Consider the following 19015-nt stretch of genomic DNA (forward strand, 5'->3'; position numbering starts at 1 on the left):
GGCAGCAATTAGGCTTTTTAAGAAAAGATAAGCCCTGTTTTCTTGAAGGAAGCAATAGCCCACCTAGTCCTTAAGAAACCATCTAATCATCTTCTTCAGCAAGATGCTCAAGCATGTGTGGCAAACCAGAGTCAGTTGGTCTTGAGTGAAATTTGGTTTTGGTAGGAAGAAAACCTTTGTTTGAGTGACAGAACAGAAGTAGGTGATGTTTTTACAAATAGTTCTTGACTTACGACCACAAGTGAGCCCAAAATTTCTGTTTTCTTTTGCCCTTTCTTGCCACAATTGTTAAGTGAACCACAATTGCCACAATTGTTAAGTTAGTAACACGTTATTAAGTGACTCTGGCTTCCCCATTGACTTTGCTTGTCAAAAGGTGATCATGTCACCTCGGGACACTACAACCGTCATAAATATGAGACAGTTGCCAAGCATCCACATTTTGATCATGGGACTGTGGGGATACCGCAAAGGTCATAAGTATGAATAATGGCCATGAGTCATTTTTTCAGTGCTGTTGTAACTTTGAACAGTCATTAAACGAATGATTGTAAGTCGTGGACTAACTGTATTGGCCTTATATATGTTTTATGTTATGTTAAAATTATCAGTTTTAGATTTTAATCAACATTATTGGTTTCTCTTTGAAGGTTAACATGCAGCATTGAGAGAAATCAGTCATATAGGAACATGATGGATGTAAACAATAAATAAAATTTCTTTCAAGCCTTCTGGCTTATACTTAAACCACTTCCAACTTTTGCCAATAAAACTGCAGGGATTTGTTCATGTAGGTGTCAGGAGTCAACACTGACTCAAAAGCACAAATAAACCAGATTTGCAAATCAGTAAGGCATGGGGTAGTTGCTGTCAGGTTCTCCCCATTAGCCTTCAAAATTGGTCATGATGATTGTATTCTAACTTTATCTGGAATCTCACATTACCTTATAACGGGTATTAATTCAGTATTTAGAGGCAGTAATCAAATTTTACGATGAGGAATTCTATTTTATTTTATGGGATTCCCTTGAAATTGCAGACATTGTCACCTTGGGTATAAATTAGCAAATACAAAGGAGGACTCAGTCAATAATTGTAACTCAGAAAATGAGGCCACAGCCTCCAGTGAGTAGAAAAATGCGCTTCCTTTCTGATTTCTATGTTGTGGTTTTTTTGGTTATTATTTTTTTTCAGATACTACAGCAGTCACAATTGCAACAGGGGCTTGCATTGTAGGCATTCTGTGTTTGCCTCTCATCCTACTCCTTATTTACAAGCAGAGGCAAATAACTACTAACAGGCGTAAGTATCTGGATTAACCCTAGTTTTTCCCCATTACTTTTGACTATTTCAGTATTCCACGTAAAGCCTTTCCTCCCATTTATTACATGCATTATTACATGAATGACATTTTATTTATCATATTTGTATAGCCGCCCATATGACATTAAAATCAAAGAGGAAAGAATTATTTATTTATTTATTTATTTATTTTAATTCCATTTATATCCCGCCCTTCTCCGAAGACTCAGGGCGGCTTACAAGCTTAGCAGTAGCCTTCATTCTATGTATATGCCTGCTTATTAGGGCTTTCACACACACCCCAAGCGGCATTATTACAAAGTCAGCTTATTGCCCCCAACAATCTGGGTCCTCATTTTACCTACCTCGGAAGGATGGAAGGCTGAGTCAACCTTGAGCCTGGTGGGATGCGAACCTGCACTAATTGCAGGCAGCTGGTGTTACTTAAGGAGGCATTAGCCCACTGCTCCACCAAGGCAGTAGTGGGAGATTATGTGTTCCTTCAGTAAGAAATGATTTTGGGGTGGATTCTTTGTTTATTTCTTCCTCCACCAAATATTTTACTGTACTCTAGGCAGAAGGAGAAGGCTAGAATTCTGGGAGTTGAAGTCATTGTTGTCCACCCCTGTTCTATAGCTACTCATTCGCGCAAACAGAAAATTTCTGTTACTTGGAAGATCTTTTTATGCTGAAGCTCATTATTCCACATCTGGATTTAGCTTGCTTTCAGCATTATATGTATCACTGAATGTCTACATGCAGTATCTTGCATTAAAGTAGCACAGATAAGATGCTGATGAAATATATTAGGGTTAAACAATTGTGAACAATTTCTAGTTTCAAAATACACTGCAAGAGAGCTAAATTCTTTTTGTGTTTACTGAAAACAAATAAAATATGAAACCACAGCATCCTGCCTAGAAGGATCTCTGTTTAGAAATCCATTAGTGAGGTGATAGTTACATTTATTAAAACCAGTTGCACATGCAGTAAAACAAATCAGTTTTTGAAATATGAGAGAAATCTGATGTTTGTCCTACTACTAAAAATAATCACTTATCTTCTTCTGATCAAATTTTGCTTCACATCGCTGTAAAACTATATCGTTGTGTCAAAATGTGATGAAACAACCAGTATACCATTAACTAGACTAATCTTTCCTAACTTCACCTCAAGATGTGTTGCATAACTCCTACTGTTCACACCTTCAATGAACAATTCTTTTGTTGGTTGTTAGTGAAGTGAATTGTAATCCAGCATGACCTAAAGGTACCAGGTTAGAAAAGGTTCCTGTAAATACTGTTATGTTTTCGTTTGACAGAAAATAAACATAGAGTAATAGAGGCAAAGTGGACACCTACGAAGTTATCTTGTTAATAGGTGGTTGCTGGACTCTCATTTTATTGTTCCACGTGGATCTTTTTGACAGGGAATATCTACAGACATGTGTATACCTGTGAAAGCTTCTACATTTAAAACTAAACCTAGAGGAATAGTTTTGGATATGACTTGAATAGTACCATCTGTTCTTTGCAAATGAGAGAGTAGGTAATGCAGATCACTGTGTTGTAATGATTTGGCCATGGAATACAAATGGGTGAAACAAAGGTTTCAGCTCCTCAACACAGTTAAACCATTTGGGTCAAGTATCTGTATGCCATATGAATCAGTACTTTTTACTTGTCTAGTTCAAATCACCAAGCCAACAAGTGTTGGACCAAAGACAATGGAATTAGTTGCTTAGGAAAAGCAAAGCAAACAGTCTCTGCTGAGAAAATAAAAAAGGGTTCTATTCTCTTAAAAGCATGATGGTGCCCCTAGCTATTGAACAAATCTCGTGGTCAGAAGGATTGTGTTTAACTCAAAGGACTGAATGAACTTAGATTTTTCTGTTCTTGAAATATTGGGATCTGATGGCAGTGAAGCATGACTACCTACTCTTCCTGTAACAAAAATTGCATTTACTTTTGCAGGTGCTCATGAACTCGTAAGGATGGATAGGTAAGCAAGTCCCTTTAATCGTACCATATATCTGTCGTTCCACTAGTGTTCAAACTTGCAACGTCACATGACGTGTCGTGATGTATCGTGACTTTTTTCCCATTGCTGGCAATGGGGTGGGCACGGTTTTGGTATGATGCATCCGGCCCATGGGCCGGCAGTTTGACACCCCTGCACTTTAGGGCTCACAAAAACACTTTGTGGGTGATACAGAAAATTAAGCCTTATCAAACAAAAATAAACCAATTTCAAAAGTCTCCTACTTATAAAAGTCTGAAGGATGCACGTCTAACAGGTCTGCTTTAAAGAGGACTTCAACAAGAAGATGCTAGTGATAAAAATGTCTCACCTGTGAGAAACATATTTCCATTGATGTCTGGCACAAAGCCTGTTCACATTTTTTTTAAGAATGCTGACTTACCAAAGCCTTTTCATCTAGGCGAAGTTGCTCCCTGAGAGAAAGTAAAATTTCCTTTGAGTTGCACTGTTTCCTAGTAACTTCACAGACATGTCCACATCATACAGGTAGTCCTTGACTTAGGACCTCAGTTGAGCACAAAACGTATGTTGTTAAGTGAGTTTTGCCCCATTTTACAACATTTCTTGCCACAGTTGTTAAGTGAATCACCGCAGTTGATAAGTTAGTAACCTCGTTGTTAAGCGAATCTGGCTTCCCCACTGCCTTTGCTAGTCAGAAGGTTGCAAAAAGTGATCACATGACGCTGGGACGCTGCAGCGGTCATAAGTATGAACCAGTTACCAAACATCTGAATTTTGATTGCATGATCATGGGAAACTGCAAAGGTTGCAACTTGTGAAAAATGGTCATAAGTCACTTTTTTCAGTGCTGTTGTAACTTTGAATGGTCACTAAACGAACCGATGTAAATCAAGGACTACCTGTATTTTTTAGCAACAATTCAAAAGTGGTTTGCTACGGACGGACTTATTCCAGAAAGTTTTTTCACTTGATTCTAGCTTATAGCTCTTATGTTTCCCAGAGAGTTGTCATCCAAGTATTAATGAGATCTAGTTTTCAAGCCCAGATAAGGTCATCCAGATGCTGGCACCTCCTGAGATACTTCTTGAGAAACTCTGGGACTATGCCATTTTGGATGTGAAAAGTCAAGATAGTGTCATGAACTGAACTTGAAATTAGCCGGAAATCATTTTTCCCCCTAAAATTGGCATTGCTTGGTCTATGATTGCTTAGCAGTTGATGGATGGAAGCTGTGGGACAGAAATTATCAACCAATCATCTCTCCTCATATCTTCAGGAAGAAGGGTGAATTGGCCAGTAAGCTCCGTACTGTGCATTTATAGCAGGACTCTCTCTCTCTCTCACTTATCCTCTTCAAGGACAGCTGTCAAACCCATTTAACCTTTTTCATCTATTACTTTGGAGGAAAATCGGATGATTGTAATGACTTGAAAGAGATGAGATAGAAAAAGACTTAAGAGTCAGCATTAAGATATTACAGCAGTCCAGTTTTCAGCTGACACAATAACTTTATCCCAGCAATTGGGGAAAACCCTAATTTGAATAAGGTGACATTCTCAGTGCAGACATCGTGCAAAGCAGGCCTGTTACTGTAGAAGGAAACAACAACAACAACAACAAACTCTGATTTGCTTTTTGTCTTAGGCCTTCACTGATTTAGTCAGAAGCCCGTCCATCATCAGCTTTCTCTAGGCATAGTATGACATTATTAAAGCCTTTACTTGACCGTTCTATTTTTCAGCCCACCAAATTAAAAAAACAAAAACTATTGATGGTGTCAGTGTATAAAAAGTAAAAGGTTTCCCCTATCCAGTCATGTCTGAGTTTAGGGGGTGTTGTTCATCTCCATTTCTTAGCTGAGAGCCAGCAAAGACACTTCCGTGTGGCCAGCAGGACTCTACGCTGAGGCGGATGGAACGCTATTACCTTCCCACCTAACTGCTACCTATTTATCTACTCGCATCTGCATGCTTTCAAGCTGAGCTGGGACAAGTAATGGGCACTCACTCCATTATACTGTGCTTGGGTCTCGAACCTGGACCATCTGACAATCTCAGTGTCTTTAAGCGCTGAGCCACCACGCCCCACAGCAATGTATTACGCAGAGGGTTATTTTTTTAGGGTATAAATGTAGCTTAAAATAATAATAGGTTTCTCATCGGTTTCTATCTCACCCACTTTCTGATCCCTCAATGTATCTCATGTTGCACCATCTCCCTATCAGTAGCACAGAGTAAAAATAAATTTTTAATATTTTATCTCAATAGTTTTCTGACATTGTGCTTTAAAGAGACTGGAATGCTGGGAAAGTAAAAGGATGGGACCTGAGCCTGATGGGATTACCCTACTGTGCTTTCTTTTAGCAGCAACACCAATGGCATTGAGAACCCCGTCTTTGATGCTATCCCTGACACAGACTCGGAATCCAGGGTCAGGCCACAATTATCATTTATGGCCAGCCGACAGGCTTCAGAGTCAGATCGACACCTTCTTTCAGAGCCCAATACCCCTCTCTCGCCTCCAGACCCAGGGGAATGTTTCTTCCCATCACTTGGTAAGTATTTCATTGCAGGGTGAGTGCAGGTTAATTGCTAGCAGCAAACTTATCTCGATCTACATCGGTCTCTTCTGTTGGTGAAATTCTTTCTTTCTCTTTCTTTCTTTCTTTCTTTCTTTCTTTCTTTCTTTCTTTCTTTCTTTCTTTCTTTCTTTCTTTCTTTCTTTCCCTTCCCTTTCTTTCTTTCTTTCTTTCTTTCTTCTTTTCTTTCTTTCTTTCTTTCTTTCTTTCTTTCTTTCTTTCTTTCTTTCTTTCTTTCTTTCTTTCTTTCTTTCTTTCTTTCTTTCTTTCTTTCTTTCTTTCTTTCTTTCTTTCTTTCTGCCACCCACCTCACACAAAGTGACTCTGGGTGGCTTACAATGTTAAACAAATAAACTATACAAAAACATGGGATATAATAAGAATCTTCTTCTTCCTAGCATAATTCCTGCACAATGGGAAGGCCCTACTTTATATATAATGAGATATTACATCTATGTAAGAATGTAATATTATATAATAAGAATTAAGGTAAAGGTAAAGGTTCCCCCGCACATGTGTGCTAGTCGTTTCCGACTCTAGGGGCCGGTGCTCATCTCCGTTTCAAAGCCGAAGAGCCAGCGCTTGTCCGAGGACGTCTCCGTGGTCATGTGGCCGGCATGACTAGACGCCAAAGGCGCACGGAACGCTGTTACCTTCCCACCGTAGTGGTCCCTATTTTTCTACTTGCATTTTTACGTGCTTTCGAACTGCTAGGTTGGCAGAAGCTGGGACGAGTAACAGGCGCTCACTCTGCTACACGGCACTCGGGATTCGACCCGCCAAACTGCCGACCATCTGGTCAACAAGCTCAGCGTCCTAACCCACTGAGCCACCGCGTCCCTTACCTTTACCTTTAATAAGAATTAAATACTGCAAAAATACAAATTATCAGCTATAGCTAAAATATGGGGAGGGAGGGAATAGGATGAGTTGGGGGGGAAGGCTGGATCTATTATTAACCTATCAACCACTTCCAGTGTGATGGCCCCCCCAAGTGGAGCGCCAGGCTAACTGGCAGAGACAGGTGAGGAGAGGGGGGGAGCCAATCTCACTCAGGGTTGGGGGGGAGAGGTAGGGGTGACAAGATATTCTAAAGGTGAGGAGTGAGGGCAGAGATGACCATTTATTATCCATTGGATTAAAGTTATTAACTATGTTATTAATATTTTTTTAAGAATATTGATTATTACTATTTTAGCTTATTTTAAAGATTAGTATTTGTTTAAAGTTAGTAAGGTTGTTGCATTGTTATTATATCTTCTAAAACACTCATTTTTATTATTTGTTTGAAGCAAACTCCCTTTCCTTTTACCTTTTGTGATAATTTGTATTTTAATGTTCAACTGTGAAATTTAATAAAGGTGGTCTGAAATTAAAAAAAAATACAGTCATACATGCTGAATATGTAGAAGAGTGTCCTAAATCTTCTTAAAATGTTTTGTGCCCCCAATTGGAGAAATATAATTCTTCTACTCTTAAGGGTTTTTGCTCTGAGCAACAACCTTCAGTTAGACTGCAAATTGGAACCAAATTATTTCCATTGGTGTTGGCAAAAAGGAAGTGTTCAGATGTGAGTACACCTAGAGATGTTTCTTAAGCCCTCTGTAGGATAATGCTACAGCTGCCAGGGTTCTTTTAATTTCAAGAGTATTGGCTTCAAGTAAAACAGTAATGACTCTTGTGGCACTTTCTATATCAACAATATTTGTGGACTAGTTCCCACACAGCTGATGCAGAACTGACGGATAAAGATCCTCTTTCTTTGCTATATATCAACATAGAATCATAGGGTTGGAAGGGACCTTGGAGGTCTTCTAGTCCAACCTCTTGCCCGAGGCAAGAGTCCTTATACAGTGTCAGACAATGGTTGTCCAGGCTTTTCTTGAATTTCAAATGCAATTTAGGAAGCATCTGATGTCATTTCATAAAAGCTTATACTATGATAAATAGGTTAGCTTTTAAGCCAGCAGAAGATGGTGTTACTTTTGCTGCTGCGGGGGACCCCAGACAAAAGAATTCTGTAGACTGATTGTGGTTTCAGAGGCATTTAATGGGAAAACGGCCACTGTTCCCATTTATTGGTGCCGTTTCCCCCTTTACTTTTAATTGTCAGGTGGGAAGACATGGGCTAAACAGTCTCCACATTTAAATAACTAATACCACAACAAAATCTAGGTTGAATGTATTAATCCATGTGGTTGATATTTTCCAGATCCTGTTCCTGATTCACCAAATTTAACAAAGGAATAGTCAAATAAAGGAAGATTGTTGTATTCTGAATTTTTATAACAGCAATATGAACAAGGCTTACTATTTGCTGCTTTAAAGGAGAAAGAGAGGCAGAGACAGAAGGAAGCAAATGCGAGAATTTTTTAGAAGACTGTTTTCTAAAGTCTTGGAGTTGCTTTTTGACTATCCTAACATTTCAACATTATTGCTGTTCTCCGGTTTCCAAAACAATTCAGTGTGGAGAATATGGACGACAAGGCAATATTGTACTCTCCTGGAATTCTGCAAAATTTGTTTTACTTCACTGAATTGTTGACCCTTTTATGAACAGTCACTGAAACGTGTTTCTGATGTGTTGTATGGATCAATTAGAACAAGACCATGTTACGTGTCTTTTAACTATAAGGGATTGTGAAAAGCGCCACCGAAAGCCTTGCTCTGCATTGAGAATGCCTTGGTTCCATAGAAACAGAAAATATATATTTTTTTTTACTTTGCTTATGTATCCTTTGAAAGACAGTATGTTTGCACATGTTTTAACATAGTGATAAGATGCTTTACTTGTATCCTGTCCTGAAAAGATCAGAACCCAGTTGAAGTACCTTAATATTGCACTCTTAGTTCTAATTCAGTCTTTTCTTTGCTCACTTTTTATTTGCTAACGACGTAAGGAAATCTAGATGAAGGTTCTCAATTGCATATCTTCCACATAAATATTAGTAAGACCATGTTGAAAACCATGAAGGATAATCATGTTAGAACATGAAAAGTGGATTTCAATTTAGCTCTGCTGGACAACAGTTTGCTTTTTCAAGCTGTTTCAAAAGCATTTTAAAGAGAGTTTTAAAGAACATTATAGATTTGGTACGCTTTGTTTAAATGATAACTGTATGTCATTTTGATACAATTTGTCTTGTGCTTAGTAAATGTTTATGGCTAAGTAGCCAGAGGAAATGCTTTGAGTGAAGGATCTTTTCAGTTATGTATCATTGAAATAATTCATATTGATATCTTTAAGTTAAGCTGTCTGGAGAAAAACAATGTCTTTAATAGGGAGGAAAGTGCATGTAATTTTTGTCAAGAGATACAAATTGTCCAACAGCAATCTGTTTAGAGTTGTTTAATCCGAGTTTCCAAACAAGAGGGTAGCCATTCTCTTTAGCTTCAGTCTAAATCGGTCTTTTTCATCTTCAGCAACTTTAAAACTTGTGGACTTTCAATTCCCAGAATTCCCCAGCCCTCATGCCACCAAGTTGCTGATATTGAGAAACACAACTCTAAATACAGGAAACTGTTATAAAGAATGGGTGATGTTTTCATTGTGTCAAGATTTCATAAACGTATAACAGCCAAGATCAGTCAAGTTATACTGATGCCTAAGAAGTGCCTTATCCCTGTCTGGCAATAACATTACAACAAAGATAAATCACATGGTTAACTATTTGTAGTAGTTCCATAGACAGCTGCTTGACATTGCTTAATGCTAGGGCCAATTCTCTCCCCTTTTTTTGGTGAGGTATGATTCATTTTTCTCTTGAACTCTTCTGTTTTTGAAAGAATTACTGCAATGCCTTCTGTTGTTATATGTACTCTGACAAGTTACACTTTATTAAAACTCATCCCTATTGAATGCATGAACCTTTCCTGAATTGTATGTACCCGCTAAAAAAAAAAAGAGCTGTTCAGGCTGTGCACCATTAAAGATCCGTTTTAAGTAGAAATTTTCACTTAAGAACAAAAATGAAAGGGAAAAAAAAGAGGTTAGCTAATTAATTATATGAAGAAATTGTATTCTTTTCAAGTGGTTACGCTTATTTCCTCCTGCTTGGTGATTACTTATCATGTGTACGAGAAACTCTTCTGACTTGCCCTCTGAACAGGTTCATTGTTTTTTATTTTCTGTTTTCATAAGTTGATATAATAAAGGTTTAATACGGCTATATTATTTTTCTTTGGTGACAAAAAGAACAAGATCCATTTTTCTTTGGCGATGGAAAGAGCAGTATGCAGTAAAAAGAAAAAGTCAAGCTGAATCCATGTGCTCTTAGCCATAAGCGATCCAATTAATAAAAATATGTCTTATACTGCCTTGGTGTAAAATAATCTGGCTTCCTTCCCAAACTTTTCATGGAAAATATCTTCATGAGACATGCAGTCTTAAGGCCTAACTTCTAACAGCTAAAACTACTATACAGTTACCTTCAAGTTTCTGATCCCCGTCTTTATATATAGTAAGAGAACTTGACGAAGGGAAAAAAAGTGAGCATGCTATATTTTCATTTACTCTGCTGGACCTACGTATCTGCATCTACCTGAAGAAATCAAATATGATGCAGAATAAGAGAAACTATTAAGGCTATGGAGTGCTTTGGATCAGATCTCCAAAAGGTGCTTTGGGGTGTATAGGAGCCCAGAGTAGCATTTATTTGCGATCCCTTCAAGCAATCATGACTTTTTGGAGATGGAATGTGAACTATTAGACAGGCTTAGTGACTCCAACAGTAGAGAGTAGATCTTAGTGGTTTTACAGATGATAGTAGAAACATAAAATAGTTTGATTTCACCTGTTAAAGATGACAGTCTAAGTGAGCATTGTATGATGAAAAACATTTTGTAACTGGCACTCTTGACCAAAGCCATTTCCTCCAGTCATAATCCACAAATCTCCGGTAAGAAAGTGACACATCGGTAGCTGTAAACCAGGGTTTTTCAAACTTGAAGACAACTTTAAGATGTGTAGACTTCAATTGCCAGAATTGTCCAGCCAGCATGTAATATATATTTATTCAGCAATAATCAAACCACTAAAGATAAGGGGGCAGAGACCATACAAATGGCCATACTTTGTCAATATGGGCTCCAGGCTACTTGACAGGCCATCTCATCCTAGTGGGCTTGGCCCACCCCACCCATACTGGCAGGGGAGGTATGCTGCAGACCCTGTCAGTCTTGAGTATTCTGGCTAGCTGGGCCCAGGAGATGGGTCTTCTGTGGCATTGCACTTGCCCTCTGGAACATCTTTCCCCCCTGGAGCAAAGTCAGTTCCATTCCCTCCCAAACTTCCATAAGAGCCCAAAGACCTGGCTCTGCCAATTGGCTTGGGGCTCTATGGGGGAGCATCACAGTGGATATCCCAGTCCCCACCGCCCCCCATCCTGCTCTCGCCCTCCCCATCTTTAATTGGGCTGCAATGTTTAGCTTTATATATTAACTTATTTATGTCTTTTAGCTTTAGTTTTTATCTTCCATGATTATAAGCTGTGCAAAACTGCCCTGAGGTAAGATGGGCAGCCAATAGTTTACCAATAAATTTTAAAAAATAAATAAATTTTGCTTCCTATTTTGAAATTTAATGTAACATTCAATGTAAGATTTAATCAACTTTCAGGGTTTCTGTGTCAGCCACTTTACAAACAAACTTATTCCTGTTCATTTCTTCCCCTTTGTGTTGCCATTCGTAACAAATATACATTGGGGAGTAAGGATGAAAATCAGATATGGGTACATTATTTGTCTGCAATTAATATAAGAAATACAGAGTAAACATTCTCGGAGTGTGCAGTGGCATTAGGAAAATTGAAAATTAATTGAGACAATACAGTAAAAAGGATATATGCTATGACTTACCTTATAAAATTTACAATAAACGAATAGCGTACTATAAGTAATTTCTTATAATTATTGCAAATGATGGCTTGCAAAATTGAAAAAATCTGCAGTGTAGTGTAAATATATAAATACAATTTCCTGTATTTATTGCAAACCCACGGTAGCTTGTAAAATTTAAAAAAAGTGCACTGTAGTGTAACTATATAAATACAATATAAAACAAAGGTAATAAATCTAACAGCAACATGAAATTAAAACGTCCACAGTGAAAAAATTCAGTTACCTCCCAATTTCAAATTGCAATCATTATACGTACCACAAATAAAAACCCAAATAGTTAAAAATAAATACATTCTGTAGATCTCATTGAACTCAACAGTGCAAATTTACTAATGTTTGGGATCTTCAAAAGTTGTTAAATAAAGAATTACATATAATGTATCTGCTGCCTATTTTGAATTCAATATCTAAGTAGACCAAGAAGAAGCCAAGAATTATAATAGCTCTTCCATCAAAAGACATTATTTATTTAACTGTAATGCTTGTAAACAACAGACAAACAGCTAATGGGGCAGATTCTGAGATGTATAAATTCCCCCAATGCATTAGCATAATGTTAATATGTTCAGTGATTCCTAAATAGTTAATTCCATATTCAAATGATCGTTCTACTGGGCCCACAAAAACAACATACAGTTTGACACTGGTAATTACGTATATATTTTTAATCTGTGCTAAAAATGCAAGGAATATGCACTATTGAAGTTGTTAAGATTTACTTCCAACAAAACTTGCAGTGAGTTGAACTGAGCTAGCACAACACTGGAGGTAGAATTGGTCACAGGAGTATTTAAAACTGGATTGAAAATATTAAATTTGCATTCTCAATGGTCATAAGTTCTTTGGAGTTTGCAGTACAGAAATATTGAAGTAAAGAAGGGAAGGGAAACAAGGAAAAAGTTGAGAGATGCTTGAGTCTTTTCATATGATTTATACACATCTTTGGTCTTGATTGTTGGTAATGCATACAAGGATGCTTTGCCCTCTTATGAGAATTAAATAGTGAGGAGGTGTCAGAAAATAACGGGAAATGAAAAGCCAACATAAAAAACTTTACATGCATATTTTAATCTTCAGTTTGCACCAACTGTACCTTTACCTCCCTATCATCTGAATAAAACATACTAAAGAACCCTCTTCCTGTTTTTAAGTAAAGCAAAAGTACATTTTACAAAACACCAATACAGATGTCATTTTTTGAAACTTAAACTTAACCAAAAGTTCATGGAATTAAGGCGATGCAGATGTTACCCCTGAGAAAATGATTATTTCATTCTGTTTTGGTATTCCACCTAACCATCCACTGGAAATCTGCAAGGCGAAACTCACTCACTTCCTGGTAAACTAAGCCACCTATATAAGTGTGTAAAGGACTGCGTATTATTCTATACTATATATTCTATATGGAACAGTCGAAGTTGTATTTTCAATACTAAATGAAAATGAGAAAATAAGAGGATGAAGCTTGGGTGCAACTGAAACGACACCAAGAACGAATGCTGAGATGAAACCGAACTGCAGTTTCAGGTCACGCAACACATATTCTGACTCAAAGATAACAATTACAATTAAACAGTTACTTTTGTAAATCCAATCAATCACTGTCTTCATTACGTATCTCCAATGATGCTATCCTATGATAGCCTGAAGCTGGGAACCAAGCTAAGGATTTGAAACTTCTTTGAGCAAACAATGCACAACTTTTGCCCCCAAAGTTATCTTTAAGATTCAGCAAGCATCTCAAGTTTTACACAAGCAATGCACATTTTATAAAGAAGATGCAAATTCCTAAGCTTATAAGAAGGTATAAGAAGTAGCACAGAAGCTCTTAAGCTTAAGTACAGATTAAAGATATTAACCTGGCATTTTCTTAAATAAGTTTCTGGTTTTAGTAGTAGATTGGACTAGGCAAAATGTCCTTATTTTTCATAGCCATTTTTCCTGATCCAGTGACTAGTGCGTTCAACAGTTCCCAACTGCAACCGTCAGTTCCTAAAGCAAGTGTAAATTTCATATAGCCATTGCCTACCGAGCGGGCTGGGTTGCCTTCATCCTCCACAGTAACCACCAGCTGATAGAAATGTTGTCGTTCACGGTCCGGAGGGGAAGGGCGGGTGGCGATTTCTCCAGTCACTCTATCCATGCGGAAGGTCAGTTCTTCATTGCCATGGACAATGTAGTAGGAGAGGGCGCTATTGAGGCCACTGTCCCTGTCGGTTGCTCGTACCTGAGCCACAGCAGTCCCTCCACCCACGTTCTGTGCAAATATGAGACAGAGGGGTTGGGAGAGAGAACATTAGGCCCCAGGAGAAGTAACACTGGAGTTTACACTAAATTCAAACCTAGGGTTTGTGGGAGAAAGAATGGCAGAACCTGGGGACGGAGTGAAAAGAGGTATCAGCCTAGAGCAGCGGTCTCCAAATTTGGCTACTTTAAGACTTGTGGACTCAACTCCCAGAATTCCTCAACCTGAGGACTTCTGGGAGTTGAAGTCCACAAGCCTTAAAGTGGCCAGGTTTGGAGACCCCTGGCCTAGAGTCCCTACCTAGTCACAATCCTCCTTGAATGCTATTGACCTTATCTAACTCTCAGCAGGTGCTGGCTGTTAACTGAGAAGACTCTTGTGCATAGGCCAGGGATCTTCAAACCTGGCCCTTTTATGGCTTGTGGACTTCAACTCCCAGAATCCCTCAGCCAGCTGGCTGAGGAATTCTGGAAGTTGAAGTCCACAAGCCATAAAAGGGCCACGTTTGAAGACCCCTGGCATAGGCTATGTAGCAATAAATCAGTTTAATTCAATCTTCATGTGTGGATCTGGTCTTTTGAGCCTGACAAGTTTGACAAAGGCTAACACAGGTAGTCCTCAGTTTACAGCTATTCATTTAGCGACTGTTCAAAGTTACAAAAGCACTGAAAAAAATGACTTATGACCAATCCTTGCATTGTTGCAGCGTCCCCATGGTTATGTGATCAAATTTCAAGTGCTTCGCAACCAACATGTATTTATGATAGCTGCAGTATCCTAGGGTCAAGTGATCCCCATTTCAACTTTCAACAGTAATTGGAATCTGTCTTTTTCATCACTTTTTATTGCTTCATTATACACATCCTGTTGATAGGTCTCTGTTACAGAATACACCTGTATCCTTACAAGTTATAATTAGAGTAAATTAAATTTGTCTGGTTTATCCAAACAGTGGCATTTCCCAAATCTTTTATGCACATTTTCCAGGGAGTAGAAAGGGGATTATAGCAAGAACAGGACTGTTCTTAGACAGATCTTATTTCTTTAAATGGATCTTGAATGGGAACATTTCCTAGTAGATTGTCTCAAATATGCAAAGGGATAGTAAGTATCTAAGAAAAATTAAACTTTGCTAGGTCATACTAATATATGATGGAGCTACAGAAACAGTACAATCGATTTTGGTTAGAACAATGTTGTACTAGAAGAAGTCAATGCAAAATTAACCAGAAAGAAATCCTTAAACACTTGAAAAGCAAAAATTGCTCCTAGAAAAGGAGGGAGAGAAGTCAATCTTCAGGGTTGTAGATAAATTGAAAAAAATCTAATCTGCATCATTTTGGGCTCTGAATAATGAATGAATTTTGTCTAGGCTTCTTCTAAGTCAAGGGTCTCTACACTTGGTCCTTTTATGACTTGTGGACTTCAACACCCAGAATTCCCTAGCCAGCAAACTCCTGGGAGTTAAAGTGCATAAGTCCTAAAGTTGTCAAGTTTGAAGATCCCTGTTCTAATAGTAATTTAGACATTATTATAACTTTTTGCTTTTCTCAGAATTCTTCAGAGATCTTTCCTAAGTATGACATGAGTTTTTATTCTGGGCACTCTGAAAGTCTGTAGCAGTCAAATCAAATTTAGGCTACCAATGGATATTTGGCATTAAGTGAGGTTCAGTGACTCACTCAGACTCAGAGCTCCCATTTCTATTGATCCAGCTCTTTTTCTGTGCTATCTCTGTATCAGAGGATAAACTATGAAAATTGGTACACCAGATGTTGATATCCCTTGTTTTGCTTTTATTTAGCTCGCATTATGTTCAGTTGTCTTTTCTAGGAAACTGTTGCCTACAATGCCTTTAAGAGAAGAATATTCTCAGCCTTCCATCCTTCCGAGGTAGGTAAAATGAGGACCCAGATTGTTGGGGGCAATTAAGCTGACTTTGTAATAATGCCGCTTGGGGTGTGTGTGAAAGCCCTAATAAGCAGGCATATACATAGAATGAAGGCTACTGCTAAGCTTGTAAGCCGCCCTGAGTCTTCGGAGAAGGGCGGGATATAAATGGAATTAAAATAAATAAAATAAAAATGCTTACATACTCTAAAGGTAAAGGTAAAGGTTCCCCTGCACATGCGTGCTAGTCGTTTCCAACTCTAGGGGCCGGTGCTCATCTCCATTTCAAAGCCAAAGAGCCAGCGCTTATCTGAGGATGTCTCCGTGGTCATGTGGCCGGCATGACTAGACGCCAAAGGCGCACGGAACGCTGTTACCTTCCCACCGTAGTGGTCCCTATTTTTCTACTTGCATTTTTAGGTGCTTTCGAACTGCTAGGTTGGCAGAAGCTGGGACGAGTAACAGGCGCTCACTCTGTTATGCGGCTCTCGGGATTCGACCCGCCAAACTGCCGACCTTCTGATCGACAAGCTCAGCGTCCTAACCCACTGAGCCACCACATCATATTCTACAAACATACTCTACAAACAAGCAAAAATGGGTTGCACTGAAGTTAGACCCAGTTCCTTCTTCTGCTTGAGCAATTTTCATTAGAGACAAGGCCAGCAACCAGAAGACCTTCTTACCTCATTAATGCTAACATTGTATCCACGTTGGTTGATAATGACTGGAGAATTATCATTAACATCCAGGATATTGACCCTTAAAGTGTGCTCTTTCCTGCGAGCTGGGACACCTCGGTCTGCTGCTTGAATCTGAAAGGAAGATGAGACTCATTAGAACATGGATGTTGCATTACAGATTTGGTCATGCTATTATGCTCGGCAGAGCTAGCAGCTCAGGAACAAGAGTACATTACAGTATTTGTGCACAAGAGCAGAAACATTTCCTTTACTGAAACAAGCTAGTATTTCACTGATAGAAGATAGATGATTGCTAGCTAGCCAGCTAGCTAGCAGATTATAGAATCGATCAATCGCTAGATAGATAGTAGATAAAAGATAGATAGAAGATAGCTAGCTAGACGATAGCTAGGTAAAATGAGGACCCAGATTGTTGGGGGCAATTAAGCTGACTTTGTAATAATGCCGCTTGGGGGTGTGTGTGAAAGCCCTAATAAGCAGGCATATACATAGAATGAAGGCTACTGCTAAGCTTGTAAGCCGCCCTGAGTCTTCGGAGAAGGGCGGGATATAAATGGAATTAAAATAAAAATAAAAATAAAAAACAGCATCGCGATCCTTCTTAAAATATTGATACACAGTTTTGGACAGCATTTCAAGCAGGACATAATAAAACTGGAAGAAAAGGAAGGAAGGGACAAAAAATGCCTGCAAGGAAATGGACTAATTCCTTCATATATCACATAGCTAAAATACGGGAGGGATTTTAGCGCAAAGCTTCTGCATAAAAATTGTCCTTATGTTCTGCTTGTGGACTTTCTGGAAACATCTGTTAGCTGCTGTAGGCCTCAAATTCTGAACTAGATATGTCATTGGTCGGTGTCTCCCTAAATTTCAGAATCCAAAATCCAGAGTCTTATGTCTTGATGTTCTAGTACTTGAAGTCTGATGACTTATCCTGACTGCAGACCCCGTAAATGCATTTCTGAAGCTTCCAATTGTGTGCCACACGTTTCACTCCGGCCATTCTATCTCCCTGCCAAACAGAGAGCCCACAATGGCTTTGGATCACTTGATTCAGCCATCTGCTTTTATACTGAAACACCTATAACTTCCCCTTTTCAATTCACCTTGGACTAAGGACAGGAAACCCCTCCTCCTTCGATTGCCTTTCTCCTTTCTTCACTGCATATATTGCAGCTCATTAGTCCTTCTTCTCACATTCACTGTGTAGCAGCACTTGGATTAGTGCCAGGATCTAACACCTCCTTCCCTTTAGAAAAAAATATGCATTTTTGTCCTTTATTAGCTTTTTAGTAAATTCTGCTTCATTCAAGGACTGAAGATGGTTTATTTACATGGCCACCAATGGTTAACCAACCAATAGCGAGCAAAAGATAAAAACACAGTAAACATTTGAAATCGGTTAAAATCAAACCTCTTGTGAAAATCTCCCTATCCGTATAATAATGTACATGCTAAGTGTTATGACTCAGGGCCAGCCGGTGGGTCCGGCAGCCGGTTCAGATGTATCGGATGACTCAGATGAGGGGGAGGAGGAGGGTGTGGAAGACGAACCGGCTGATGATGGCTTGGAGGCTTCGCAGAGCCCTCAGCCGGGGCCCTCTTCTCAGCTGCGTGAGCCCGATAGTGCGGAGGATGATGACCCACAGCTGGCCCTGTTCAAGGACGCCCGACGCAGGAGGCAGTCGAGCAGGAACAAACAAAGAAAGGCTGTGGGACTCCTCGGGAGGAGGCACAGGGAGACCACGCCCTGAACTCTAAATAAAAGGAGTGTTTGGGGAGGGGCTGGTTGCTGAAAGCAACCCTTCCGCTTGAGGATTCAAGTTCCTGTGTTTCTTGTTCTGTTGTTTTGCTTGTGAATTAAACTTGGCAGACGCTTTGCAACCTCAGACGCTCTCCAGTCTCTACTGCTTGAACAGGGGTTTGCCTTATTACAAGGCCGGTAGTTGGCTGGTTCAGAACACTAGGCTTCACTAACAGCCCCAGTCTCCTTCATGGACCTTTGAAAGGCCGGCAGGTTTGGGGCCATCCAAATCTCTGAAGCAGCGGGCTCCAATCTTTGCGGCTTTGGCAACTGGCAGGGGGACGGGGAGAGGGGATGGTTCCATATGAGTAATGGGGGAATCCGCATGTGCACACAGCTCCATTTGCATGATTGGTGTGCGATCGCGCAAATGGACCTGCACATGCATGCTCGCCTGCTTCTGTGGCCCGGTTCCAAATGGGCTGTGGCTCGGAGGTTGGGGACCCCTGCCATAGAGCATTCATGGTGACAGAGAAGACATGCCTAAGTTCTTCCGGGTGACATTGCCAAATTCGGTGGCATGGCAGAAACCACCTGGGATACATCATCCCACATGTAACTTGGTTTTGTGCCATGTAGTGTATTAAAGG

The 19015-nt window shown here is 39.4% G+C and overlaps 2 protein-coding genes across 3 annotated transcripts in view; one reads left to right on the forward strand and one right to left on the reverse strand.

Annotated features, from left to right (window-relative positions):
- Nucleotides 1-10050, forward strand: part of VSIR (V-set immunoregulatory receptor) — a 35103-nt gene extending 25053 nt beyond the window's left edge. Inside the window, exons 4-7 of one of the 2 annotated variants that reach the window (XM_081329113.1) lie at nucleotides 1195-1302; nucleotides 3276-3303; nucleotides 5667-5857; nucleotides 8094-10050. In XM_081329113.1, the coding sequence (XP_081185239.1) occupies nucleotides 1195-1302; nucleotides 3276-3303; nucleotides 5667-5857; nucleotides 8094-8131 (365 nt within the window). In that variant the 3' untranslated portion in view covers nucleotides 8132-10050. The remainder of the gene's footprint in view (nucleotides 1-1194; nucleotides 1303-3275; nucleotides 3304-5666; nucleotides 5858-8093) is intronic. The other variant, XM_081329114.1, reaches the window with a different exon arrangement.
- The window catches only part of CDH23 (cadherin related 23), a 390425-nt gene that overhangs the window by 95585 nt on the left and 275825 nt on the right, over nucleotides 1-19015 (reverse strand). Inside the window, exons 28-29 of the mRNA XM_081328216.1 lie at nucleotides 16601-16729; nucleotides 13809-14036 (exon numbers count right to left, since the gene is read on the reverse strand). Of these exons, the coding sequence (XP_081184342.1) occupies nucleotides 13809-14036; nucleotides 16601-16729 (357 nt within the window). The remainder of the gene's footprint in view (nucleotides 1-13808; nucleotides 14037-16600; nucleotides 16730-19015) is intronic.

The sequence above is a fragment of the Vipera berus genome, assembly GCF_964194415.1.
Source record: "Vipera berus genome assembly, chromosome: 5".
Taxonomy (NCBI): Eukaryota; Metazoa; Chordata; class Lepidosauria; order Squamata; family Viperidae; genus Vipera; species Vipera berus.